At 38.0% G+C, this 27,771-nt stretch overlaps 1 protein-coding gene across 2 annotated transcripts; it reads left to right on the plus strand.

The window, feature by feature from the left end:
• Positions 1-27: 27 nt before the first annotated feature.
• On the plus strand, positions 28-27,598 carry pacsin1a (protein kinase C and casein kinase substrate in neurons 1a). Of its 2 annotated transcripts, none has more exons than XM_043225206.1 (10): positions 28-197; positions 16,789-16,909; positions 20,003-20,159; positions 20,286-20,521; positions 21,130-21,273; positions 22,280-22,455; positions 22,609-22,729; positions 22,917-23,032; positions 24,183-24,379; positions 24,525-27,598. In XM_043225206.1, the coding sequence occupies exons 2-10, from the start codon at positions 16,850-16,852 to the stop codon at positions 24,632-24,634; spliced, it is 1,317 nt and encodes a 438-aa protein (XP_043081141.1). In that variant the 5' UTR covers positions 28-197; positions 16,789-16,849; the 3' UTR covers positions 24,635-27,598. The 2 variants fall into 2 exon arrangements, with proteins under 2 accessions (XP_043081141.1, XP_043081142.1); XM_043225207.1 differs by lacking the exon at positions 28-197 and adding an exon at positions 12,883-13,052.
• The last annotated feature ends 173 nt before the right edge of the window (positions 27,599-27,771 follow it).

The raw sequence follows: 27,771 nt of genomic DNA on the forward strand, positions 1-27,771 counted from the left end.
AGTGGCGTTTTTTTTCCTCCCATCCTCGAGAAAGTCGTCAGGGTTGTCGGTGGTTCCCTGTCGTCGGGCATCACGCATGTGAACCATCCCCCACCGGCGGAGCGCGAACACATCGCTGCGTACATCGTGATCTGGCGCGGGGTCACCTTCTATCACTGCGAACGAGAAAACCGCACAGCGCTCATACGTCGTTCCCGGTAGGAAACCAGCGTATTTTCACCTTACGGCTTACGCCGAATATCATTGTATGGTGTTGCATATATGACCCGGGTATTGTTTGTGTGTGGCGTTTCTGTTCAAGTCTCCTGTTTTATCCTAAATAGTCGCTTTCGGTGCTTGTTTGCGGTGGGTCTCGCGCGCATCGTCGGATCGCGTTAAACGTAGCCGTGTCCGCGCGGAAAAAAAACCCAAACATAAATACAGCTAGAGAACGATTCGGGTGCGTAGTTATTTACTGGCCGCACTCCGTATAACATTTACGAATATGAAATCCAGCGAGGAAATAGATACGCTTTGCATCAAAACGTCGCCGTCGTTTGTAAAATGTCGGGAATTGCTCGCGAAGCAATGTCACATTGAATAGCCAGCAGCGCAAATGAATCATTTTAGCCGAAGAAAAATCTGTGCAAGGCCACGTTGGTAATCGAGCCCTCCTTACGGTTGTTTCTAAGCTAATGACCGTCAAACGTTAAATATCAGCTACGCTTTCGTTGATGTGGATGGTTTTTTTTCTTCAAGAACTCTTCAGGTCGGCGTTGCTTTTAAGCGGATGGCGAGGAGTGATAAACAAAACAAGAAAATGTCACCGAAGCCATTGCATCTGAGCTATATATATATATATATATATATATATATATATATATATATATATATATATATATATATATATATATATAATATAAATCTGCTTGGTGGGGTTATTTTATCAAATGCACGATTGAAAGGCAACCTGTCGGAAAATATAATGAACGAAGGCATCCCGACCGGTCGTTATGTAACAGCTAGCAACAACAACACTTGACAGCCGTCGGTGAAGAAAAGCCGGGGCCGTCGCAGAAACGCAGGGATATTTACCACACGAAAGACGAATGCGTTCGTGTTTTGGTTTTGTGAAATGGTATAAGGTGATGATGTTTAATGCGTTAGGGCGGCGCGTCTCCTTCCTTAACCTCGACCGCGCAGGAGCCCCCTCGCCCGCAAACCTACAGAAGACTTTGATGGACTTCGGGCTTCGACGCGCCCCCCCTGCGTCATCCAATGGACGCCTGCACGGATCGTGTTTTTGCAGCCAATCAAACTGCTGCATTCATTCAGCCCACATCTATCAGGCGTCTCCTTACGAATGTTATACACGTACATCATCTTGATATGCGCTCGATTTATTTACAGGCGCTAATTCATTACATAACAGTAGTGTCTAAATCTTCACTTCGTGTGGCCTGATGGTGTTTTTGCTGATAGAGGATTTTTTTTTTAAAATAATTACTTTGCTTATTTTTCTTTTTTGTGACCGTTTGGCTGAATCCTATTTACTGCATTTCTTTACATTTTCTCGCCCAGATAAACGTCCCTTCTTTTTTTTTTGGCTGTTGTGTCGGAGCTGTCCGTGGTGCTGAATCCAGATGTGCCTCCTTTATCTTCAAAAGCGACTAGTATACGACATCAAGAGTTCATAAATGTCTTCAGCCGGCGTTTCCATGCCGGCACGAATGTTGTTTCCAGCCAAAATGATGCAGAAACAAAGGTCTGCTCGATTTTCTCAGATATCGCAAAAGTTCTCCGTGGCACTTTGAGACACTCCATTATATCATCATAACCCTTTTTCTCGTATTTGCAGAATTGCAATGGACACCCGAGCACAACAAAGAGGAAACGAGCTTTTCCCATTTAGAGCTTAATTGTGTTTCGTGTTCTGTCGGAAGATAATTGTTTTACGCGATTTAAAAGGATCCGATGCCTCAACATGGGCAGCCGGATCTGAGATCTCATCTTGAACGATAATGAATGTAGAGGGTGGAGGGCGTGAAGATGGCGCTGCATTCATTCAGGACAATCCCAGCATTTTACGCTTCATATTTCCGAAGCCTAATTTAAGAAGACAAGGGAAAGGGGGGAAAATACGGGTTAATGTGAAATGTTTATTCATGAGGGAAGGTGTTTTTTTTCCCGTGACTTTCGTGAGCTCACAGCTTCAGTCCCTCTGGAGTAACCCGGGGGTCATGTGTCTCGCTCAAGGGCGAACGGTTCATTCCTTGCAGGGATCTTCCGGTTGCAAGTCTGAATCTTTTCCCCCTCACCCCTAGATGCTTACTTATGCTACAGTCTACAGTTGGCGTCTTTTTAACCCCTTGATCGCTCTTTTTTTTGTTTTTGATGTAGCGTTGTCTTGTAGAGCACTCGGTGAAGTAGTTCTCTGTCAGATTCATGCTTGACACTCGGCGTTTTCTTCAAGGAACATGACCAAACTTACCACGGGCGAATTGCAACATGTTCCTCTGAGTTTACGCAGGCTGATGGGAATATGAATCTATGGGCCACAATGCGATTACAGAACAAGTTACCGGTTATTTTCTAGTTTGCTGCAAGAGAATATTCCAGATAAGATGCGTTTTGCCTGAATCGTCCGGTAGTTTGTGCCCTTCTGAGTGTATTGCATAATTTCAAAGCTAATTATTCCTGAATGAATCAGTTCTCTTGTTCCATTTATTTAAATATCATTCGAAATGCGTGTAACGGGCGACGTTGCCGTAAGATCACACCGAATGCAATTTTAAATGTCTGTCACGTCCTTCAACAACAGCCTCTTACGTTACATAATAACTGAAAGGTTTTGGACAAACTGTGAAGATCAGACAGGGATGATGTTTAAAGTAAATGCAAAAAAGAAATACAAGGTATTGTTTTAAAAAACGTGTTAAAAGCTGCCAGCCGGGCTAGAAAAGCAATCTTGTCTTCTCTTTGAATTAAGATATTTTTCTCAGTTGTGTAGGCATACTTCTATATGCTGCGTATGATAACAGCATATAGAAAAGTCGATCGCCGAAAACCTTTCACAGGTCTCTCTGTAGGGTCTATTAAATTCTGATTAGTTCTGGGGTGGAGACGGCACTGCTTCCACTTTTTTACACCAACCACATTCACGTGTCTGGAGTGTTGAGAGCATCCCTTAGGCAGCTGTCAGTTCCTTTTCTGTGTTTCCCAGCATGCACTGCAGCGCGAATGACTCATGCTAAGGACTGTGCCGTTTGCCCTGATGTTGTGTGTGCTGCATCTTTAAGGCATTGAGTTTGCTGATTTCTTCACACAAGAGTGAAATTCTGAAGAGCGATTTAGTTCCGTGTAATTACACCGCTTTACCATAACCATTATCTTTGTTAAGAAACGGATCAAACATACAGCTTTCCTCTTGTTGCACGCATAGTTGGTTTTGAATTCAGTCTGATCAGATTTGAATAGTTGTGCTTTCAATCTGAGTTGATCGGTGATACTCTTACCTGGCCCTGAGGAGAACGAACACCTATTGAATTGAGTCTTAAAGGAGGACTTGTCCCTTTTCATGTTGAACATTAACCAGTGTTGGCTAAATCTGGCGCATTTTACATATTTTATTTAGCTGTGCTCTTAGTAGTTGAAGTACCACACAATGCCTCTGAAACGTCTGCTGAATGGCACTTAGGGAAATGAATCGTAGTTTATGAATAATCAGTTACGTTAATTAAATGAATATGGTAGTCATAAAATCGTTTCTATAGCGTTGGCTCGCTCAGCAAAATGTTTTTAAAAAGTCAGCTCTCTGCACTGAAAGCATCAAAGTTAACAATTACAATGTTTTATATTTGTGTCAAAATTTGAATGAAATGTTGCTTTTGTAAAATATAACATTAATATAGCTTATACATATTATATATATAAAAACCTGTGCATTATTGCTGTGCAAATGCACAAGCATTACTGAGAGCTAACAAGCCTGATCAAAAGTTTACTGAGCTGCCAAACATGGTTTACTTGGTGCTGTATTGATTTGTTTTGCTAGAGACAATAAGATCAATGATTTGAATTGGAATAGCTTTAACCGCAGCACATTAATAACTGCTAAATCTATTTAATGACTAAATTAATTAGTTACAGACTTCACTAGTCAAATAATCAGATTAACCATTATAGGCCTAATATATATATATATATATATATATATATATATATATATAAGTTTGGAGACTTAACAGTTTTGATTAATCAAAATATCCACTATTAGCAGCTATTACAGCTCTGCAAAATCTGTGCATCCAAGCTGTCAGTTTATTCAAACATTGAATTGATATATTACTCCAAGCTTCCTGAAAGATTGCCCAAAGATGATGGACACTTCTTACGGACAGTTAATCCCATAGTAGCTCAACTTTGACATGTATGTATTGCCATTATTGTGTAATCACAATGAAAATTACTATTGTGGGTACAGCACGTATCAACCAAAACCACACTTTGCCAGGGGTGTTTCCAAACTTTTGGAGCACAGCGTGTATGTGTGTATATATATGAATTGCATTGCTTGAAGTATTTGCTGCTGGGTACACAGGTTCATGTTGATTAGCTCAGGACGCTCTTCTTGTCTTCAAGTTGAAGAAAATGGCTGATATTGGCTGTTTTGTGAATGAGGTCAAGCTGCTAATTGGGGTTTGTCAATTATGTGAAGTTAGGCTTTTGTACAGTCAGCATTGTGCGTCAAGTTACAAAGTTATTTATAGCTTATGTGAAATTTGTCTCGATTAAGAAATGTGAAACTGGTAAAGAGTGAATACTTGTACAGAAAAGTCAGCAGAGAGGTTCAGATGTTACATGTCTTGTGCTTATCTGTCCAGGGTGCTACATAGGGCACCTACCCTCCATAGAGACACCATCTTATATGCTCTTCTGCTCTCCCTCCAGCCTGTTCAGGTAAAATATATTTATAAAGTATCGTGATTGCAATCATGTTTCATGCTCAACACTGATCCTTGCTGAGTATCTTATCACCAGCTTGAAGCTCATGATTCAGTGATTGGATATAACAGTAATTAAACTGTGGTAGGGAACATTACAGGTGATGATTTCTAATCATAAGGTGTCTTCTTAATCAAACACACCTTATTCAGCTCATCAAGCCCATTAGCAGAGACTCCAAGACCTGAAATGCCACAAAGATCCTACTGTGCAAAAAAAGGTTCTTCAGATGTTAAAGATTCTTTACAGAACCATTTAGACTTAAGGTCTGGTGATATTGATGATGGGCATCACTGGAGAGCCAATTGAGTAACACAATGGAGATACAGACTGGAAATAGGCCTATTATGATTTTGTTTTTCAGTTTTAGCCGTGTTCCGCTGCCCTCACATCCCCTTCTTCCTTTGTCTACAGCCAGTGAGGCTACTCTTGAAGAAACCCTACTTGTACTGCGTTTTTTTTTAGCTTTTTTATTTTCTGGGAGAGCTTGGGATACTGGAGGAACAAGCTTGTTGCCAATGAGTGGCATCCACTTCTGATAGGTCCAAAAGTATTTCTTCTACCTCTTCCTGTAGACGAGGAACCTTAGCAGTCATCCTTGGCCTGCATTCTACAAGAACAAGTTGCTTTGTCTTCATGCATCATGAAGACCTTTGAGAAGCTTGTCCAGAAACATACCCAAACACTGATCTAGCACATATAACATGGATAAACCGTCAAGAGAGGGGATGAAACCATACACACACAGTAACAAAGACCTGGAAATGTCACCTAAACCCACTGGATAACTATATGCTAGTTCACGACTTCTTGAAAAGATTTAGATTTTATGTATGTCATTGTCAGGTATGTCTTATAGTTCTTGATGAGTACCTTTTGAAAGATGTTGAGGCATTTAATGCTTACTAAGAAAGAGAGGTCCCAAACGTAATTGTTTCTAGCATTAGAATCTGAACCGATGCTCAGAAAAACTGATGCTCATTAAAAAGCAGCAAGACCTGCTGAAAAAATCAGTTTTACAAGGGAAACTGCTGCTTCAGTACAGATGCTGTAAGGGCTCCACAGAGAGCAAACCAAACAAACTGACAAAAACTCAATAGAGTTTGTCTCTCAGCAAAACAGCTAGAGTCTTCTGACGGGGATAGGGCGCAGTTCACAGGTGGAGCTGATCTCAATCACAAATACACAACAAGTCTCGCATACACAAACTGTGTATGTATTGACAAGACAGTGAACCGTAATGATAGCTTTTCATGCATCTTGGGTTAGTTGCAGAAATGGATGACATTGTTCTTGCTCTTTTATTTGGCAGTTATTATATGAAACTCTTTGTTGAATTCCTTAAAAAGTTTAACACACCACACTTTGGGCCAAACAATTAAATTTGAACTAATCTTTCGTGAAAAGCTGTATTTAAGCATTTGGCAGATGCCTTTGTTTAAAGCGACTTGCAGTCCGTTTTATCAGTGCGCAGCTTTAATATTGTAGCAGAATGTGATGAGGAAATGAAATGAATCCTAATTGTTTTGGGTTGAAATAAAAGATTAGGAAAGGCGTGCATTGGCAGTGGTTGCTGTGGTGAAGCGAATAGACATTTAATATCCAAATTAATATGATTTCATTATAAAGGTAAAGATCACACCGTTATCATCTATCATTAGGATTCTTTGTTGGCCAAGAACTCACATTTTAGCTTGATTTGGGCTTCTATGCTGCTTTTATACTTTTCTATATTGTTCTAGATGCTGATATAGAAATATAAGCGCAATAAGCCTTTTTTTGGCAGGGGGGTGTTATGGAAATGGAGAAATACATTCTTTTGTCTGTCACCTGCACAGACTTTCTCCGTTAACATAGCACTGGAAAGCTAAAGACTGTCGACTATGTTCCTGAGCTCTTTTCTGCTAAACCCATCTTTGCAGCATAAATATTCAGATACTAAAAATGTGTGTTTTTCCATTATTGCTGAAAACACTGGTCTAACTTGGGCTTAGTCCAGGAACATAACCTTTTTTTATTTTGAGCCCTTGAGGCGAGACACATAGCCTCTAGCTTCTTCTATTAACTGTAAATCTCATTGGGCAAAAAAAATAAAGATTTGTTAAATGAAAGGCAACCATAAATTACTCAATCAAACCATAGTCCAGATCAAATGTTTTTTTGTGCTTCAAATCTCTTTCCCAGGACCTCCTCAGAATCAATGTCAGTTGAGTTGAGATAAGACAGGACTTTTTAGCTCCAAGTACTTTAAGAGCAGCTTTTGGTCGAAAGTAATTTGTTTTCATATCACTCTACTCAAAGCTGCTCAACATTTGAGACGATATAGTATCTCCGCGCTCTCAGAAACAAAGGTACGAAAGCTGACCTTTTCGAAACAGATGTACAGGTGCATGCTAGCACTTAAAGCGTACATATTTGAAACTAATAGTGCAAAAGTTTACATTTTGAAAAGGTGCTGCCCAAGTGACAGCTTTTCTGAGAGTACACCATCATGTGATCCCTTAATTAATTATGATGAGCCTACTGAAAAGGATCCATCAGTGATGGCAGAAGAAAAGTGATGCCTACTGCAGCAATTCCATATATTTAAAAGGCGACCATGCTCCATATTCATGTTTTTTGGGTCAAATTGTTAGCTTAGCTAATGATATATATGGCGTTTATGGCACTTAGAGAGAGCTAGTTAGCATTCTCATTTGTCTTAATGTCCTGGAAGTCGTGCGAATGTTCTGATCTTTGCTGATGAGTTCTTTTGCTCAGGAATCACAATAGCCCTGATTGAAAGATTAAACCTTATGGCACCCAGATCCGGAGTATCGTAAGCTTTTAGTTTGAACTCTATTTTATCATTTTAAAAATCATTTATAAGATTTGTAACTTACAGTATATGTTTCTTGAAAAAATTCCAAATGCTTTATATCGTCTTTATACATAAATCCTTTATATTATATAGAAGGAAGATGATAATAGTTTAGTTGCCCGGACCATGCTAACCAGACAAACTTATTTAAAATAACTTAGGGTCTCGAGTGGCTTTCAGTAAGATTTGCGTGGCAAGTTTGTCCATTACAAGGCATCACAGCAAGTTGACATGTCACGTGGGCAGATCATATTTTTATTATATGTGTAGTTACTACCTCTTTAAATGTTTCTGAAGCGTGCCCAAAGAGAAGTGATGAGTTGGCTGGATTTAACAACAGCACCTGCTTCAGGGAATAGTTTCTCCAGCAGCACACTAAACATCTGTTCAACAAACTAGCTTGTTGTTTTTATGCGTTGTCGTGCGGTAGATTATTCCTATAGTAACACGTGCCCAGTGTCTCTCTCAATAGCAGACAGGTTAGTAATTATTACGGTGAATGGAAATGGCGATATGCGCGTTCATTCTAAAACTGCACATAACAAACACACGCGCACAAATGGGCAGAAGCGCATTTAGCAAATAAATTCCACCACTGATCTTGTTGTACAGCGTCTGAAATGTTCTGAAATGCCCGAGCACAGCCTGTCATCGAAGTATATGAGTATAATAACAGCAGTGAATGCTTAGACTGCATTTAGTGTAATTGCAATGAGGCGCAAGCCGCGTGTCATATACGAAAATGACTATATTCGGCGGCAAACTGCGTTTCGTAGTAATATTTAGCGCTAGTTGATCAGGAAGTGATGATTTCGTTCTCTTTGACCCTTAAAGCCGACGGATCATCGTCCACCGTTATCATGTCAAAAGTAGTCTTCGTGTTGGCAAATCACAAAATCATGTTGCTACCAATCATGCGTTTCCGGAGGATGGCAAACAACCCACACACACACACACACACACACACTGATGATTAATCTCTTAATGGCCGTTCTTCCACATTACATCAGACCCCCTGAACCTCCAGTCACATGACTTGTTTAATCGCGGCTCAGCCAATCGGGCCGCTTGTGCTGAAAGCTCTGTCTGAGGGAGCGCTGTCTCCTGGCAACTCCCAGCATGCTTTTCTTACATGCCGTAAGCTCCTCAGATATTAGCCGTTGCGTCTCTGCTCTGAGCTGCTTAGATGATGGAGCGTAGCCAGACCTCACCTGCGGGATCGGCCTTCACTTCCTCTCCGTATCACTTCACCGCACCTGCTCCACCTCATATACAGCTACGCTTTCATCTTCCAGCCTTTTTACTGTAAGAAAATACCAGTAATTTTCCCGCCATGGCCACTCTAAAACACCACAAAATGTGTAAAAGCACCTTTATAAAGAATAATGTATTGAAACTGCAATAATTAATTACGTTAATATCTTCTGCACAAACATGCCTCCTTTGCGCGTAAGATAGGCTTATTATAGATGCTTTATTCGTCTGCCACAGTTAATTTGCACAATTTCCCGCCTGCGAAAAGACAGATTTTTATTTAAAAGGTTTTTTTTCTAGCAACCATGGCAGCGGTAGTTTATCAAATGATGGAGTGGAGTGTTACGCACTTTTTAATGATGGAGAAGAGAGGCGCTGTATTCGCTTTCAGCATTTTATTGTCAGCAAAAGTGAGATTGAAATGCCGTCTCAGCTGTTTCGAATACCTCGTGCGTTTCTGAAATGACTGTTTTGAATGCGATGAGCCGTTGCGGATCATAACGCAATGCTGTGAGTGAGTGTGCGCAAAAGTAATCTAATTAACCTGTTGACTCCGCTCTCAATTGCTTCGCATTCTTTTCTGTAAGAAATGGCAGAGAATGCATGTAAAAAACACGGGTTTGCATGCAAAAACATGCATTATGCATTAACTTCACGTATGCTATTCGATATCTTATAGACTTGTCTGCAGCAAACTCTCCGAACCCAGTGTTCTGCAGGTAGACGCGTGCGATTATATTTAGCCGCGGTCTCTGAAATCTGCTTACTATAATAGGTTTACATGTACGTGCAGTAGTTTTCATTAACTACGCATCTGTTAACCCTTAAAGTTTTTATTTATTTTTTTGAAGAAAGCCGTTCCGATAAGCTCACTCCAAGACACGGTGACAATACGTACAAATTCCTGTATCAAAAGTGGTGCAGAGATGAATTATGGCTCTCACGTGGGCAGCACGAGTCGGAGCCCCAATTATTATGTGTCCTGACCCCATCTCCCTCCTCTGTCCCTAAAGAACGTTCTTTCACGTTTAATGCTAATTTCTTTAGTGTTCCTGTACCTTGACTGGTAGATCACAATGATTGCTTGCTCAACAAGTAGTTCACAAACTGAAAACGTATATATATATATAGGCCTTCAGTATAACACATTGAGTAGAATTATGTATAATAATATTTTTAAAATGTACATATTTAATAACGTTCTGTGACCTGTATGTGTATATATATATATATATATATATATATATATATATATATATATATATATATACTAATGATTAACAATTGAATTATGCTTATATGGTAAAACTTTATAATAGGTAACTATTATTCATGATTGAATATTAACACTATTAATTTCTTAATTTGCTGCATTTTAATAGTGCTTTAGTTGTTTATGTATTGGGTATGATTAGAGATATAGACATCAATATGTGCTTAAGTAGTAATAATAAATGGCTAATATTCTGGTTATATAAGCAACTAGTTAAGAAACACTAAAATAAAGTGTTACCGATTTATATTGTGACTTATTTATATTTTCATTTATTCATTCCCATGCATATTATGCAATCAGTTTGTGTAACGATTTAGTATAGTGAACACATTCGTTAATTAGTTCCTACACATACATGAATTATTTGCTTACTGGCATGCATATTACTCTCATATTAACTTATTTGTACATGTAAAGCAATGCATGAATATATTTTTAGATCCCTTAACCCGACTCAATGCAACAAGTACATCGTGAAAACATTCTGCAAAATTTTGACGGTAAAAAATTGGCAGCTGTGGTCGCCGGAATTCGGTAGTGAAAAAATATGGTAACAACATTTTAGGTTTTACAGTTAGGTTTAGGGTTTTTACCGTCGTTTCAAATCACAGTTGTTATTTTATTCACAGTGTATCAGTAAGCAGCAAATTGAAGGAAAACTCTTTAAATTAAATGATTTGTAATGAACATAAAGACCTAGTAAATAAAGTTTGACAGACGACAGTAAACAAAGTCTTACTAAATATCTGAACTGAATGCTGAAGGGTGATCACACGCATTCTTGTCAGTGTGACGATGTGCTGTTAATAACGACATGGATGTGTCTCCCTGCACCTCCTCTTGTCTGTGTCAATTCACGTCAAGCAGACCGTCGTCCCCTCAGTTCACCTGACTGTTCCCTCGTTTCATTAGTGGATTGATTCGGGTTGTCACCTCTGTTAGACTCCAAACCTGTGGAGGCCTCTCTTCAGGAAGCTGGTGTTATTTCTCTGGCTGCTTGCAGGTTTAATTAAGCAGCGAGAGACAGCAGACGCATTAGACACGCTGTGAATGAAGCATCGTGACGAGGGGTGAACCGTCTTGGCTGCCGCTGTCGTGTGAACCCGGTGCAGACTTTTCAGGCATTTAAACATTGTTTAGGAAATAGACTGATTTTCACCACATCGTGTATGTGTGACGCATTGTAAAACACTTTTTAGATTGCGATTTGTGTTTTGCTATGACAGCATCTAATAAATAAATAAATTAATGTCATTTTCTATTTTTGGTATACGTTCAAAAAGGATCCTACATATATATATATATATATATATATATATATATATATATATATATATATATATATATATATATATATATATATATATATATATATATATATGTGTGTGTATATATATATATATATATATGTGTGTGTATATATATATATATATATATGTGTATATATATATATATATATATATATATATATATATATATGTATATATATATATATATATGTGTGTGTATATATATATATATATATATATATATATATATATATATATATATATATATATATATATATATACTTACAAAATTTATACTAAAAACTATAGTATCACTCATTCACTATTAACTATGACTTTTCTCTCAATAAATTCATAATTTGCCTGCTTATCAGTTGTTCAGTTTAGGTATTAAGTAGGATTAGGTATGTATAATAAGGCATTAGTATGTGCTAATAAATGGCTAATATTTTAGTAATGTGCATGCTAATAAGCAACTAGTTAAGAGACCCTAAAATAAACCAAATGCAGGGACTAGTTCTCATTATTAACTAGAAGCGTTTTATTAGTATATTGGCTGTTTATTAGTACTTATAAAGCACATATTAATGCCTTATTCAGCATGTCCTTTAATCCACCCCATACCTAAACTTAACAACCACCTTGCTAGCTATTAATAAGCAGGAAATTAGGGAAAAGTCATAATTTATTGATAGTTAATAGTGTGAATTGGTGCTCAAATTAAAGTGTGAACAAATGTTTGTAATTAGTTTCTATTTCATACATTTAAAATATAATAATCAATAAAAAAAAAACGTAGTTTAAATTATAATGAATTACTTTGTATGTGCTTTAGTATGTTAATCAACTCATCAAAATAAGACAAAGTGTCATTGTCTTACATTCATTTTCACATTCACGTCACCATCAAACCGCTTGAGATTCGTTACAAAATCAATAATTTCAATGATTGAGAGTCGACTTTTTTTTGGAGAGACGATAACTTTATACACGGTGCACTTTCAGATTTAAAACCTAGAAACAAATCCGTAATAGGGGCGCATTTCGAAAACACAAAGCAAATGTTTCCTCACCAGAGCAACCCAGCAGCTTTCCATCACAATGTTCCCCAGTGTGCTGGTGCTCTCTCTCTCTCTCTCTCTCTCTCTCGTCCTCTCGCTCCTCCCCGTAACCCCTCGCCTCATGCCGTCTAAGCCATTCAAGTGGAACACTGCAGGATTATCCTCTACATGAGCTCCAGACGCACTCCACTACCAAGACTGCGTTAGAAACAAGTTCTGAACTAAAACATTAGGAGCCGCTAATATCACCGGCCGGACCTGTGTAATGATATCTGGATTATTTTACTCTTAAAAGGTCCTACCGTTGTTTGTGAATGGGTTCACCGGTGGTAAGTTCAGAGTTTCTCATCAAAACGAAGAGCTAGATACTGTGTGCATGGATTGAGTTTTTCCCTTGGGGTTGGTTCTGCTGAGAGCTTTCAGTAACACTTTAGTATAAGGTCGTATTCTCACTGTAAACTGTTGTTTACTAGAACGCCTGTTATTAACATATTGGCTGTTTATTAGTACTTATGACCATATTCTACATCCCTAATCCTACCCAATACCTCACTTTAACAATCACTGCACAGGCTTTTAATGAATCTTAAAATACATGCAACTTGTTTTTTTGTCTTTTACAATAGACTAGTGATTTCTCACTGCCTTTTTGGAAACTCTTTAAGTAAAACATTTGGTGTCACGCTTGAAATGTTGCATGCTTCTTTTGATTTGTAGATTTGTAGACAAGTCCCTTACTAATAGTTAATAAGCTGCAGATTAGGAGTTTATTGAGACAAAAGTCCTAATGAATAGTGAGAATGTTTACCTGAATTAAAAATGCGACTAAATAAACGGTAAACCGTGCAGGATATGTGAGAAGCCTTTCCTGTGCGTTCGAGAGCTGGATTCATCGAGTTTATATCCTACAGGGACATATCTCAACAGCAGTATACAACTATAAACAACTCCTTTTTGCACATTTACGTAGCTAAATGTATAACCTAAAACGCATAATCATAAAACAATAAGCAGCAGATTCAGCATGCTTTGCAGTAAGCGGTTTAGGTTACAGCACAGTCTTGTATTATGAGAAAAGTTGTTCGCAGGCTGGCAGCGATTTTTTTTTCCTGACCCCCTGATAGGGCACACTGGGTCTAATCACTGTGATTAGTCGGATTGGAAAAAGTTCTAATAAATGTCAAAGTGCAGAGGCAGACAAAAATTAATTTTCAGACAAAACAAGGCCACTTAAATGTCCTCAAAGACAGTTCAGTTTGCTTCTTAAAACACTAAAATGCACTGAAATGTGAGTGAAAGACAAAAACACTATGTTTTAATTATCTTTGGTTGCTCTTTAATGAAGCTTATTCTGGTGCAATGACATTTTTCATTGGAAATTATAACTACTACAATTAGAAAAAAATCTTAGCATAAATGCTTGTCGGTATATTCAGCAGCACGTTAACCATAATTCAAAGATAATAGAATTATGAAATTAAGTATAAAGGTTAACTCCTACTGTTAAGTTGATCTAATCATGTTTATTGCAAATTTAAATTGATACATTTTCATTCAATTGCAAATAACATTCAATTAGAGTTTAGGAACTTTTAGAGACATCCAGAACAGTATAGTATATATATATATATATATATATATATATATATATATATATATATATATATATATATATATATATATATATATATATATTAAATAAAGAAACTCTTTATCTTTTTAGCATAAACACCATTCATATTTGTTGCGTTATTCACAAGGAACAATGTTTAATCTGCTCCAGTTGGCCTTGGGTTACTTAAAAGAGATGTTTATAGCAGCAATAATTCATCAAATTATGAGGATTAAATATTTACCCAGGCATATATCAGGGTATGTACTGCATGTGGTTTAGACTTAGCACTATTTCAACGTATTAAGGAGCAGATTGAGGTGCCAAGATCATAGTGCTGAAGTGATTCTGTCCAGTACCTGCAAAGAACATCAGATCAGGGCCCTTAGCAGAGACACAATATCTTTTCACTTTTGTCCTCATAATCTGAATCATTATATAGTTATAGTTATAGTTATATTAGTAATATCACATGTACTAAACCCAGCTGTTGTCCTGACATTGAACATTAAAGATATTGTTTATATCGTTGTCTCTGTGATATAATATTTAAATGGTGATTATGTAGACATAAATGAGACGTAACAAAATTATTCATCATGTCTGCTGCGTTTTTCTCAGCCAGGGGTTTTAATGTGCTGAATCATATATAAGGACGAAGTGAAACGTTTACACACACCTTGCAGAATCTGTAAAATGTTCATTGTTTTACCAAAATAAGAGGAATTGAACAAAATGCATGTTGTTGTTTATTTAGAACTTATCCAAATAAGATGTTCGCATACGGTCCAAAAGACAAAACGATAGCTGAATTTGTAAAAATGAGTCTTTACGCAAACTTGATTCTTCGTACTGTGTTATTACCTGAACGCTGTGTTTGTGTGTTTGTCCTGAACAGTTCAAGTGTTCTTCAGAAAAATCCTTCAACATCTTTTAACATGCATTCTGTACAATCTCTCTTATTTTGCATATTCTGCAAGGCAAACTTTTGCTGTACTAAACATTAAACTTAATATGTGACATGTTTTACGGGCTATTCTAAATCAAATCTCTGTTTGAAGAATGACTGAACGTTGATTTCCAAGCTTGCCAGAAGAGCATCGACATGCATAAAAGTAAAATAACTACTTCATTCGTCAAATAGCTAATAAACTAAGAATCCTTAAGACTCTTACAAGATGGCTGCCTCTGTCACACTGGGCTTAAGGAATCTGGGTTTTAGAAACTGGGTTAAAGACTCATTAAACCATGTTCACCTTTCCAGGTTTAATGCGTTATGATTCTGTGTTTATTTGTCTCAGATATACCTCTAGGTTCGTAAAGCCCGTGTTGTGGTAGTGTGGGTTGCACTCTTATTGGTTTATTTTCGACACCGTAATTTCTTTTTGACAGCATACACAACAGCTCGTTTTTCCTTTGATAAGTAGTTTGCAGTAAATGTGTTAATTAGTAAAGTGTCAGCATGCAGCGTTTCTAGGGTTGTTTTATACAGTCAGCTCGAACAGCAGAGCAGGCCATGAGTTCGATTTCCACGGAAGTCTTGGATTTAAATATACTTTTTAAATGAAATGTTTGTCGCAATTTAACACAGTTAAAATATATCCGTTCCCAATGTAATATGGATAATTATGAACGAGTACACATGCTTTAGTACGTTAGCCAAGACAGCAAATAACTACTGCTTTAAAGCATTACACCTATTCAAAGTAAAACATCATTACAAAGTGCATTTTTTTTAATAAATATTATATATGCAAGTTTGTTTTTCCTTTTAGCATTTGAAGTGCGCAAAGTGCATTACAATGAAGCATGCTGAACTATGAGCGCCATCACATGATAATATTATGTGTTAGCACTGCATTGTTCATTGTTCCTAAGTATTGCTGCGCAGGCATTTTTTTTAAATAAAAACCAGGGTGCAAAATAAAAGCTCGATTCTGTGCATAGCTCTTTCACCCAGTTAATGCTGTTTAATCCAGTGGAAACATCCCAACGGAAGTGGAACCCTCTAATTGGCAGATTTACACACTAGACTTAACACACAATAGAATAACAGGCTCTAAACTTAGTGCATTTCTGTTTTGCCTCATGCATTCATTCCTGTCATTTCCTACTGTTAAACTCACGAAGAAGCATCAAGTTGCCCGAGTAAGAAGCGACTCTGAAACCAGCATGTCTGTGTCAGCTGCTCTTGGATGCTTAATAAACTACTCTGTTGCTCATTTAACTGGATGTGTGAAGTCAGTTCTTTAAAATGTAGAGAAAAATCCCATCAAGAGTGAACATATTGTACTATTCTGTGACGGTAACAAAGTTTGAGTGCTTCTTTCTCGATTTTAAATACGATGTATAGAGTTTTAGCCTGATCGTTTTGCCAACTGCTTTGATATTTTCTGCTTTAATGCGATGGCATTCATACGTTTGTTAAGTTGTCTGTGTCTCTCTCTTTTTAGTGCTTGAGGAAGTCCGCTTTTCTGCAGACGTGTTCAGTCTTGCTTGGCATCACCCAGCACCATGTCTGGCTCTTACGATGAATCCGCTGTTGCTGATGAGGCCATGGACAGCTTTTGGGAGGTACAAAGACCACCATTTCCTTCCTCTAAATGCTACACTGCTAAGTTATTCAGCCGCTCATCAATAGTTACGCTGTGTTTTAGCCAGCTATGTTTGGAAAACAGGAGGAGGCTGTGTTCGCAGTATCAGAATCTGCCAGAACGTTCACAATGAGCTCTATTTAGACGACACTGTCGGCCCCTGTGATGTTGCCAGAGCCCTTCACATCACCCTTTGTGAAGCTCTGGCAGCCAATACAGTCTTAACGTCACGTCAGTATTATGTCAAAGCAATCGCATATTCAATCAGTGCTAGGACAGTGATGCAGACCTAGTTTTTGAGCTGTTTTTAAGTAGATACTCCAGCACAAGGTCTATTGAGCTCCACAGCAGCACCTGCATCCTGACCGCAGTCTGTAAGCGTTGGATGTGCCAGTTCTGTGTGTCTGACTTAACCGCGGTGAATAAAGAGCCCCGTCAGCGCGTGCTACTATGGGTTTTTATTTACAGGCTGATATGACTCATCAGAGCTTGTGTGAAGGTCAGCTTAGCTGAATATGAGATAAAACGCTGTAGTAAAACCTGCCTAGAAGGAGAACTGTACTATAAAGGTGGTTCAGAATGGAATACTGCACTGTGAAATGTAACGAGTTGACTTTATTAAGTAAAAATGAAAGAAACCGACTACCTTAAAAGGGACGTGAACCGATAAAACATTATTTTGACGTATAAGAGGTCGTTGTACTGTATAAACGTCCTGTAAGTTTCAAAAATATATGCATGTGCATCTCGTTAGTAGCCCGTTCTTTGATTAGATTAAATCTCCGTCACCTGTGGCTGTTAATACGCAGAGCCGTAGATCAGCTTTCAAGCTACGCAATATTGGGTTCAGTATCGCAAATGAATCGCCTGCGAAGTTTGATTACAGATTATTTTAAAAAAGCTATTTATTAAAGAGGTCATATTGATGTTGCTAAAAAGTACATCGTTTTGTTTATGTTTATGTGGTTTAAGGTAAAAAAAAACACATTATTTTCCACATACTGTACATCACCGTTTCTCCTCTAAGCCCCACCTTCCTGAAATGGGTCGATTTGTATAATGCTCAAGTTTCTTAAAAAAAGCAAGGTGTGCTCTGATTGGCCACCTGTCCAGTGCGTCGCGATTGGCCAAATACCTAAAGCGTCTGATGGAAATGTAACGCCCCCTACCATAGCGTTTTTAAATAGTAAGTAGAAGGTTCTTTAAATAAGAAAACGTAACTTTCTTAAAGGTTGTGAGTCAGAAGTTCCAGACTGTTCTTACAGAGTTGCCTTATTTTACCCTAATATTTGTGTTGAACTGTTCTGGAACAGTCTTGTAAATACAACTCAACCACTGATTTCTAGTTGTGTCCTCTATTGGAAGCACAAACAGAAGTAGTTCACCACGAAACACTTCATCTCCTGAACGTGGCGCAGACACAACATAGAATAATATTATTTTATTCTATTTAACTATCTAAGTCTATGCACTAGCAAACAGCTTGTAACACTCCAAAGAGAAAGAATAACTCATCGCATCATATGACTTTAACATTATTATACTTAATGCCCAACCTTTGCATTTACTATGCTTTTTTATAACACCAGAGAACTAGAAGGAAGAGTCCATAATACAGAGCAATTATCTATTAAGTATTTCTTTTACTATAAGTAAGAAAATGTGTTTTAAAAATGTTTCCTCGCTCTTCCGAGCTTGGTAATGCTTATGAATAGCGGCCATTATTTTGAAGCTCTGTAAATCAGAAATATATGCTGTGACACTAACCTAGAAACCTTTGGGGGGTTATATTTCTAGTTTACAAATTCTAACTTAAATAACTGACTCCTGACCTATGACTCGACATATGAAGCAACTTCCATTGTACATTGAGTCAGAAGTCAGCCAAGAAGCAGGGTTTTATACTTATACGGCTCAGTATAACATAAATAATGCTAGTATGCTCACAGAGTGCAATCATTTAAAGCAGAAAGTACTGTGCACATAAAATAATGGCATCCACCAGAAACTGTTGTCGATTTTTTTTAAATAATATACATCTTTCATGGGATTCTATTACATATTTCAGTAAGAGACATCATTTAAGTTATATTAAGCTATAAATGTCTTATCCCTTTAAGTGTAAGCTGCTGTGTAACAGTCTCGGCCTGTAACATATGTGGAACAGTAGCTGCCTGTTACATTTACATAATTACGAACTGTACATTACATTAAAATCAAGTTTAATAAATCGTTGAATGTTACATAAATGCACAGGCATATTTCACAGTGAGCTAACCCTGCATCTTAAGCAATATATGGCAATATTTCTCAGCACTTTGACAATATTCAATCAGTTAAAAGGCATTCAAATAACCGGTTTTGTTTATAAAATCCAGCTGATGTAACAGCAGTGAGGCTGCAATGACACATTGTGTTTTTCATCCTTTTAAACCCATCTCTTTAAAATACAAAGCTTCACTTATCTTTCCTGTGAGTGTGTGTGTGTGTGTGTGTGTGTTATGATGTCATTGTTAGTGCAGTGAAGCGCAGGATTAGAGCTCCAGGAGCACATGGACACAAAGCTGTGGCAGTCATTGCGTAACTTCACATGCGCAAGAATGAGTCCCTTCCCCCTCTTATCACCCGCTCTCTTTCCTCTCCACTTTATTGTGCCACCTGCAGGCACCAGAGAGAACGCCACACTGTATGGTCTTCCTAAATGAATATCCACAAATGTTAGACAATAGAAATCACGTAAAATATAAGAATACAAATGTATATACATGCAAATGTTGTGTGATTGTGTGACACTGAAGACTGGAGTAAGCTTTACATGAGAGGAATAAATTATGTTTAAAATAAAGAAAACTGCTATGTTTAGTTGTAACAATATTTTACAGTAGTACTGTATTTTTCATAAAATAAGTGTGCTGTCAAATAGCTTAAACACAGTTGTACTTAACACAATTTTCTTGGTATCAGGTTGTAGATTCTATATGGGTTATATATGAACCTTTGAGCAGAATTGCTGATTAAGTTATACGTAATATGATGTGACTTGTAATAGGATTTATTCCACTTCCTTCAACAGGTGGGAAATTATAAGCGCGCTGTCAAGAGAATTGACGACGGCCATCGACTCTGCAATGATCTTATGAACTGCCTTCAAGATCGTGCCAAGATTGAGAAGGCCTACAGCCAGCAGCTCACTGAATGGTCCAAAAGGTGGAGGCAGCTGATCGAGAAAGGTCAGTAAGAGAAACCTAAAACTTCTATCTTCATCCCTTAGAACAATTTTCAGAACTCTTATCGGAAGAAGCTGTGCCAATGAAGCAGTCGTCTCAGTATATGTCTGCGTGTGTTTGTGTGGCCAGGGCCCCAGTACGGGTCTGTGGAACGGGCCTGGATAGCCATGATGACAGAGGCCGATAAGGTGAGTGAACTTCATCAAGAGGTGAAGAACGGCCTGATGAACGAGGACATCGAGAAGGTGAAGAACTGGCAGAAAGACTCGTATCACAGACAGATGATGGGTGGCTTCAAGGAAACCAAAGAGGCAGAAGAGGGCTTCAAGAAAGCCCAGAAACCCTGGGCGAAGAAGCTCAAGGAGGTACAAATAAAAACATTTTAATGATGTGTTACCATTCCTTAATGGCATTATTTCATTAATATGCATATAAATAATTAAACGCATGTTAAATATGCCGTCTGAAATACATCTGATGCATTATCTTTACAATATGATTAAGCAAACAGATCTTTCATTATTTACGAACTCTTTACAACCCCATCTGACATTCTCTGATTCTCTGACATTATAGCTCTGTATATGAGAAAGACCTTATTTCATTATCCACTAACCCAAATTTCTAATGTAATGATTCACTGACCGTCTTCCTCCTTATTGAGCTGTTATGACATCAAATCATCCAGGCCAGCTCTGTTAACTAGATCAACTGATCAACTGAACATAAACATGAAATAGAGAGATATAGGCATGGTTTACAGTGGTCAACATTTGAAATGGGAGTTGTCATGCAAACAAAACAATACATATTGTATTTGTATCATTTTTGCATTTAAAAGCCTGGAAGAGCATTGCAGCGTTCTCAGTTGCAACGACTTGTCTCACAGCTGCAGTCGGTTTAACTAACCGTTCTTTAAGCTTCGCCCGTTGCAGTACTGCAGTTAGTTAAAGTGTGGCATGTCCGGCTGCAGATGGAGACGGCAAAGAAGAACTATCACATGGCATGTAAAGAGGAGAAAATGGCTGCAGCCCGTGAGGCAGATGCATCCGTCACTCCTGACCAGCAGAAGAAACTCCATGAGAAGACAGAGAAATGCAAACAGGACGTGCAGAAGGTGCGAAAAAAGTGCCCCTGTTGCGGGTTTTGAAGCGTTGAAATGTCCCAACATCAGGGTGAACATGCATGCGAGGTCAAAAAAACACTTTCATTGGCTTATAATGTTCATTTATTTTTACCTTATTTGCTCAATGACTCCCAAACGATTCACTCAACAATTAATTTTTCCAAACGCCTCCTATACGTGGCACTAATCTGCGGTGATTCGCTCTCATATTCCCTCAAAGCAGCCTATACTTGACTTCTACATGTTCCTCATCAGTGTTGTGTTGAATATGAAATTGTATTAATTTTATATTTTATTATAACAAAGATTCAAACCTAGGCTACGGCCATGCACATACTGCAATATTCCTTACGTACAACCATCCATGAAGAGGGAATATTGAGTAACGTTTCTGTCAGTTTTTGGCCATGTTAGGTAATACATTTTGTCTTAAACATGCAAAAATATTTCCAAATGTCAAAATGAAAATAAGAACGATGTGGAAGGGCAGCAGTTTCGCCACCTGATCCACTACGCAATCCTGAATTTCTGACACAATCACACAGATTTGGCCTAATGCATGTATGTAACAGTGACTTACATTTAGCATTTTTTTAAATGATTTAATTAGATTTGCTCTGCTTGTGTATATAACAGTTCTACCTACTACAATAAATAAAGACATAACGCTCAAATCTGGATCTGGAGCACATCTCCGTTGAGACATTTACCTCAGTATCTTATATCACAACTATGAGCCATTAAAACGAGCGAGGACTTTTATGTGGAGTGTTATTACATTTAAAGATATAACAATCACTCTCTCCCTCTATTGAATACATTACTCTATTGAATTATTACATTAAAGTCCTGGAGGATAGAGTCAGAGGTATAATGGTGTTGAATTATTAATGTGTGGATACATGAAGACATTTTTTAAAGGGCTCGTAAGCACAGACATTGTATATTGAGGGCTGCTTTTGTGCGACTTAGCTTAATGTGTGTGTTTGTGCTGCAGGCGAAGGAGAAGTACGAGAAGTCTCTGGATGAGCTGTCGAAGTGCACACCTCAGTACATGGAGTCCATGGAGCAGGTGTTTGACCAATGCCAGCAGCACGAGGTCAAAAGACTGACCTTCCTCAAAGAGGTCCTCCTGGACATCAAACGACACCTAAACCTCACCGAGAACCAAAAGTCAGTGTAAACCAGTGTGTTTGTCTTCAATTAGCAGTGATTCACAATTGACTGGAATGAAAGCAATGCAGTTGTCTAGTTTACTTGCCTAGTCTAGTTCAGTATTCGTCAGAGCTTACTGTCAAGTTTGTGGTTTTGTTTTCCATGTTCTAGCTATGCGTCAGTGTACCGCGAGTTTGAACGCACCATTCTGGCTGCCAACACACAAGAGGATCTCAAGTGGTTCAGTAATAATCACGGTCCTGGCATGCATATGAACTGGCCCCAGTTTGAGGTACACGGCCTTTAATGAACAAATAAACATTTAACAGGTTTTTAACGGTCTTGCTCCCTTTTCAGGTTTTTGGGATTATTACAAAGGTTAAGGAGCTCAGTTGTGACATTTCAGCATCGTCACAAGCGTTAAAACCCCAGTGGGTTAATTGTATAAATAAGTTGTTTTTCTTAAACCTTCTTCTCAGGAGTATAATCCAGAAGCCACCAATGCTGTTGCCAAGAGAGAAAAGAAGAAGCCAGATGGAGTCGCTCCTGCTACTCCGAGCACAGAGCATGCAGGTCAACCAGGAGACCGTGGCAGGTCAGAGGTCATCTCTGCCTTTACTTAATCTTCTCCAGGGTCCTTTCTTTTAGCTGCAGTGCAATACCCTTTTCTCTTTTTAGAGTTTGATTGCTGTCTTCTTCGTTCTTTCAAAAAAAGATTCTTTGAAGTCCTTTGAAGTTCAACAGAGGACTCTCCTCTTATCAAGAGTTATTTCTGCCTGTACAGGGTTCTTGAGTTGACTCTTTAAAGAATAAAAAGATGTAGATGTCTTTGGGGCTGAATGTTATAAATATATATCTCAGTATTATCAGTTGTTGCAAATATTTTGTATAACTCCCAAAGCTCAGACAATTTTGTACTTCTGTAATGGTACTGAAATGGCTTGAAAGGCTTTTTCCACTTTAAACAGAGGAATCAATTCCAACATTTTCAGGGTTTCTATTATTTGACTGGGTAGATGCATTAATAGTAATAATAATAATGGGTCAAAATTATAAATTTGTATCTTTTTTTGCCAAAAATCATTAGGATCATGTTCCATGAAGATATTTTATACATTTCCAATTGTTAATATATTAAAACTATTAATATATTATTTTTTTTAATGTATTTTGATGCCCCCTCCAGATTTTCAACATATTTTCCATACATAAATGGAAATCTTATTTATTCAGTTTTCAGATTATGTCTAAATCTCAGTTCAAAAATGGACACTTATGACTGGTTTTGTGGTCCTTTTGGCCCCAGAGCATGCAATATTGCCTGATTGGTCACTGATTGATTGACTGACTGATTGAAATATGATGCACATACTGCAGGTGATTTTCTCAATAAAGAGTTTACGGATATGTTTACACTAGTACCTACATAATACGATACGTAAACAATAACATCACGGTCAATATTGTACTCATAGATATGTATAGGTAGATTCCCCATTTGGCCCATTTGGACTATCTATGGTTGTACCTGCATGACTGGTCATGTGACATGCATGTTTGGTTGAGTAGTGTGGACAAAGATCGTTTCTGAAATGATTTCAGTGAGACAAGGATGGTTTTCATTTTAAAACAAAAACGCACTAAAAGGTATCTGGCTGTAAAACTGGTTCTAATATGAAGAAACTAAGGTGGAATCGTAGGCTGTTCTTCCATGCTAACAGCATGTGTCCTCTGTCTTTGACTAGTGTGAGCAGCTATGATAAGAACCAGGCGTACTCCACAGAGTGGTCGGATGACGAGCAGCCCGCCGGGTACTCGGGGAACGAGACGAATGGCGGTGCGAACTCGTTCGAGGACGACTCGGGCAGCAGAGCAGGCGTACGAGTGCGAGCGCTCTATGACTATGATGGGCAAGAGCAGGACGAGCTAAGCTTCAAAGCAGGTAAAGTGCAAAATAAATGATGTTAGGTCATCCAAACAGCTGTCATCATCAATGTGTATAGTCTTCATAATGAATGTCCTTCATATACCACATTCATGTGAAGAGTTCATGGATATGTCAGTTATATAATCTGCATCACTCACAGGTGATGAACTAACAAAGATCGAAGAAGAAGATGACCAGGGTTGGTGCAGAGGCCGTCTGGACAGCGGGCGGACAGGCTTATACCCGGCCAATTACGTTGAAGAAATCTGATCACCTGACTGGAGGACAACACACCTTTGGAGGCAGCTCTGATTGTCTGACGTAACGACATGGCAAAAACGCCAGAGACTTAATATGAACGACTTTCCCTGAAGATGTGCAATGCAGTCTTGTTTAAAATCAAAAAAATCTTAGTAAAGATAGCCAACACTGTATATATCGATCTTATCTGGGAGGCGGGGAAGAGCTTGCTCACTACTAATATCTATTTGCAAATATTTAAAAAGCGTATACTTGCATACAAACAAGCAGATATCAACAAATACGTGACCCGTAAGTTATGCAAGTGCAGGCTAAAAATTATTGGTGCGGATTACATGTTATTTGAAATTATATTACAGACATTAGCGTAATATCCAACTGAACAGATATTCACTCTGCTGTATTTTAGTACAAAACTTCATCAAGTGTGCAATTACAGGGTACTCGTCCAGTGTCACGTGTTAAACAGAATATGACTCACAACAGGCTATTTTGGGTTTTTTCCTCTTACTCTCACGCTGATTAATATATTAGCTATCGTTCTCTTGATGTCTGTGTCTGTATGCATAGCAGCATGTGCTATGGAGCATGTAGCCCTTGATTCCTCAGGCCATCTGTACCGTATGCAATTTCCACGGTGACCACAGAGGGCAGCAGACTCATGTCAACCTCACACCAGGAAGCGGTGGAAAATCTCAGGCTATGTTCAGAACAGAATACTATCCTAGCAGTAGCATGGACGCTGCATACTATTTTTAAAGATAGTATGCCATACGGTATGCATATATCGAAGCTTTGAGGGAGCGAAGTGCAGTGTGTTCGGTGGAAACAACATATCGATTCTTCAGCTTCACGGAAAACATTCTTTGTTTTGAACGTTGCGACGTCGAAAAACATATTTGTACAATGCGTGCCATTGTGTAGACTGAATATCTCCCTCACAGCTTCGTTTTTTTAAATTCAACATTGCTTCTAACCTGACTAAGATCTGTAATTGGTGCGAGCGGCGAGGTATCATCACGCAACGCAACTGCACAAAGTATGCATACTAAATACTGCATAGTATGTAAGCATGTGTTCTGAACATAGCCACAGTCGTCCAGCTGGTTGATTGTTGATCTCGTGTTTGTCAAAGTCGTGTGTTGTTCTCAGTTATTCCAAGAAGTTCTTGTATAAGCATCATCTCTATTTGGCGTCTGTTCATGGTCACCTCTTGATACCAAATCAAGGTTCTTCAGATGGACATGAATAATTCCTGTGCATGATTTGGGCTACTTATGCACAGCACATTGACCAAATCCATAGGTGAATTTCACACCTGCATCACATCTACAACCGATATAACGAATCCCTGTAGTTTCATGGCCTCTTAACCAACACGCTTTGGTTTCGCATCAAAACTATTATTTAAAACATGTACAAAAATATCTGACATTCTGAAAGACTAACTAAAGAAAAACTAAAACTTTGTGCCAAACTATGATTTGCAGGCAATATATACTATACAGTGGGGCAAAACGTATTTGGACCGTTCACTCAAAAATGACAAATTTGCTCTCCATTAAGTTGGTTCCAAACCTGGTTCCAAAGTTTCTTTCTTCTGCTGAATGCAAAATAATATATTTTAAAGGTCATTGGTAACCGAGCAGTTACTAGTAGTTATTGACTTCCTTGAAAATCAATAGTTACTGTCAGTCTTCAAAACATATTTTTTAGTGCTCAACAGAAGAAAAATTCGTACAGATTTGGTACAACTTTGGTACAACTCTCTCTCTAAACCACTGGATTGCACTGGATTACAAAATATGTGATGTAGTTGACCGAAAGATAGCACAAGCACACTTTTCAAAACAAATAAATGAAAAAAATCACAAAGCAGGTTTAGGTTCGAAATGCGAGATGGCTGAAATCGTATGGCATTCATGGTCATTCATACAGTAAGTGTCCAAATACTTTTTGGAATCATTTCATTTTTATTCCTCTCACAGCTGAACTCTATATGGTGAAAAGCCATGATTATGATAATGCAAGCAGTGCTCTTCACGTGCCTGTTTTTCCAGATTGCATTACTAAAAACGTAAATATGCGGGGTTGTGCATCGCTCGTGGAGTTTCAGTGTGGGACCAAAAAGAATAATGAAACAAGATGTGACTTAAATAATACATTAAGAGGAAAGACCCCCCAGCGGCTTTGTGATTTGTCTAAAACTGTTCAGTCTAGAAAAAAAAACTAACTTGCATTGTTAAAATCTTCTGTGACATGTACACAAAAAGAAGTACGGAAGAGTACACGTGTCGGGGTTGTATCGGGGAGTATCCTCTTTATTATATTCAGTGTGTATGAGTTGTGTTTATGTATAGGAAATAAAATTGTAGTGTTATAATTGTAAATGTTGGGTAACAAAAGAACAACGCTTTGAAAAAAATAACACTGTAATGCTCTATAGGTACCATATTGTATTAATTTGATTTTGACTGCAATGAAATCACTATGTACCATACCTGTATAAATGCGTGTGGGTCCACGCCGACATATTTGTATATGATGATGTAATTTATTAAGATTATATTCTACTGTAACTGTACAACTGTGTTGAGTAGAAACAAACACCTAAGTTGAGACAGTAAAGAGCTGTGTAATGTAAATGCTATTTTTAATGTTGATTTGTACTTTATGCAAACGAAGGGATGAAGGTTTATGTTGTGAACGTTTCTCTTGCAGTGTAGAGGACGTGTGTGTGTGTGTGTGTGTGTGTGTGTGTGTGTTCATAGTTAGTTGATGTAAATCGACCTCTTTGCTGGTGTAGTGCCTCCTCATCCATAATAACATGATGTTCATTTATATATGCATAAAGTTAATGATGAACATGATCAAATAATGACGAAAACCTGATTTGAAGTTTTTGTGCTGATGTCGATATTGCAATATTAGTTTGGAAGGAGAAAACATGTTCGTTGAGAAAAACTTGCAAAACGTGTGCGCCGTTTTTTTGTGAGCTTGTCACGTTAACGTTAAAAAATGGTTTATTTTGTAATCGTTTACATTTCAGTTTTTTGTTTCGTTTTGTTCTCCAAGGTTCTAAATATTGTACAACACTGAAAAAGTTAGGTCACCTTTATACAGCACTTTTTGACAAAGCAGCAGTA

This window comes from Puntigrus tetrazona, chromosome 23, assembly GCF_018831695.1.
Source record: "Puntigrus tetrazona isolate hp1 chromosome 23, ASM1883169v1, whole genome shotgun sequence".
NCBI lineage: Eukaryota > Metazoa > Chordata > Actinopteri > Cypriniformes > Cyprinidae > Puntigrus > Puntigrus tetrazona.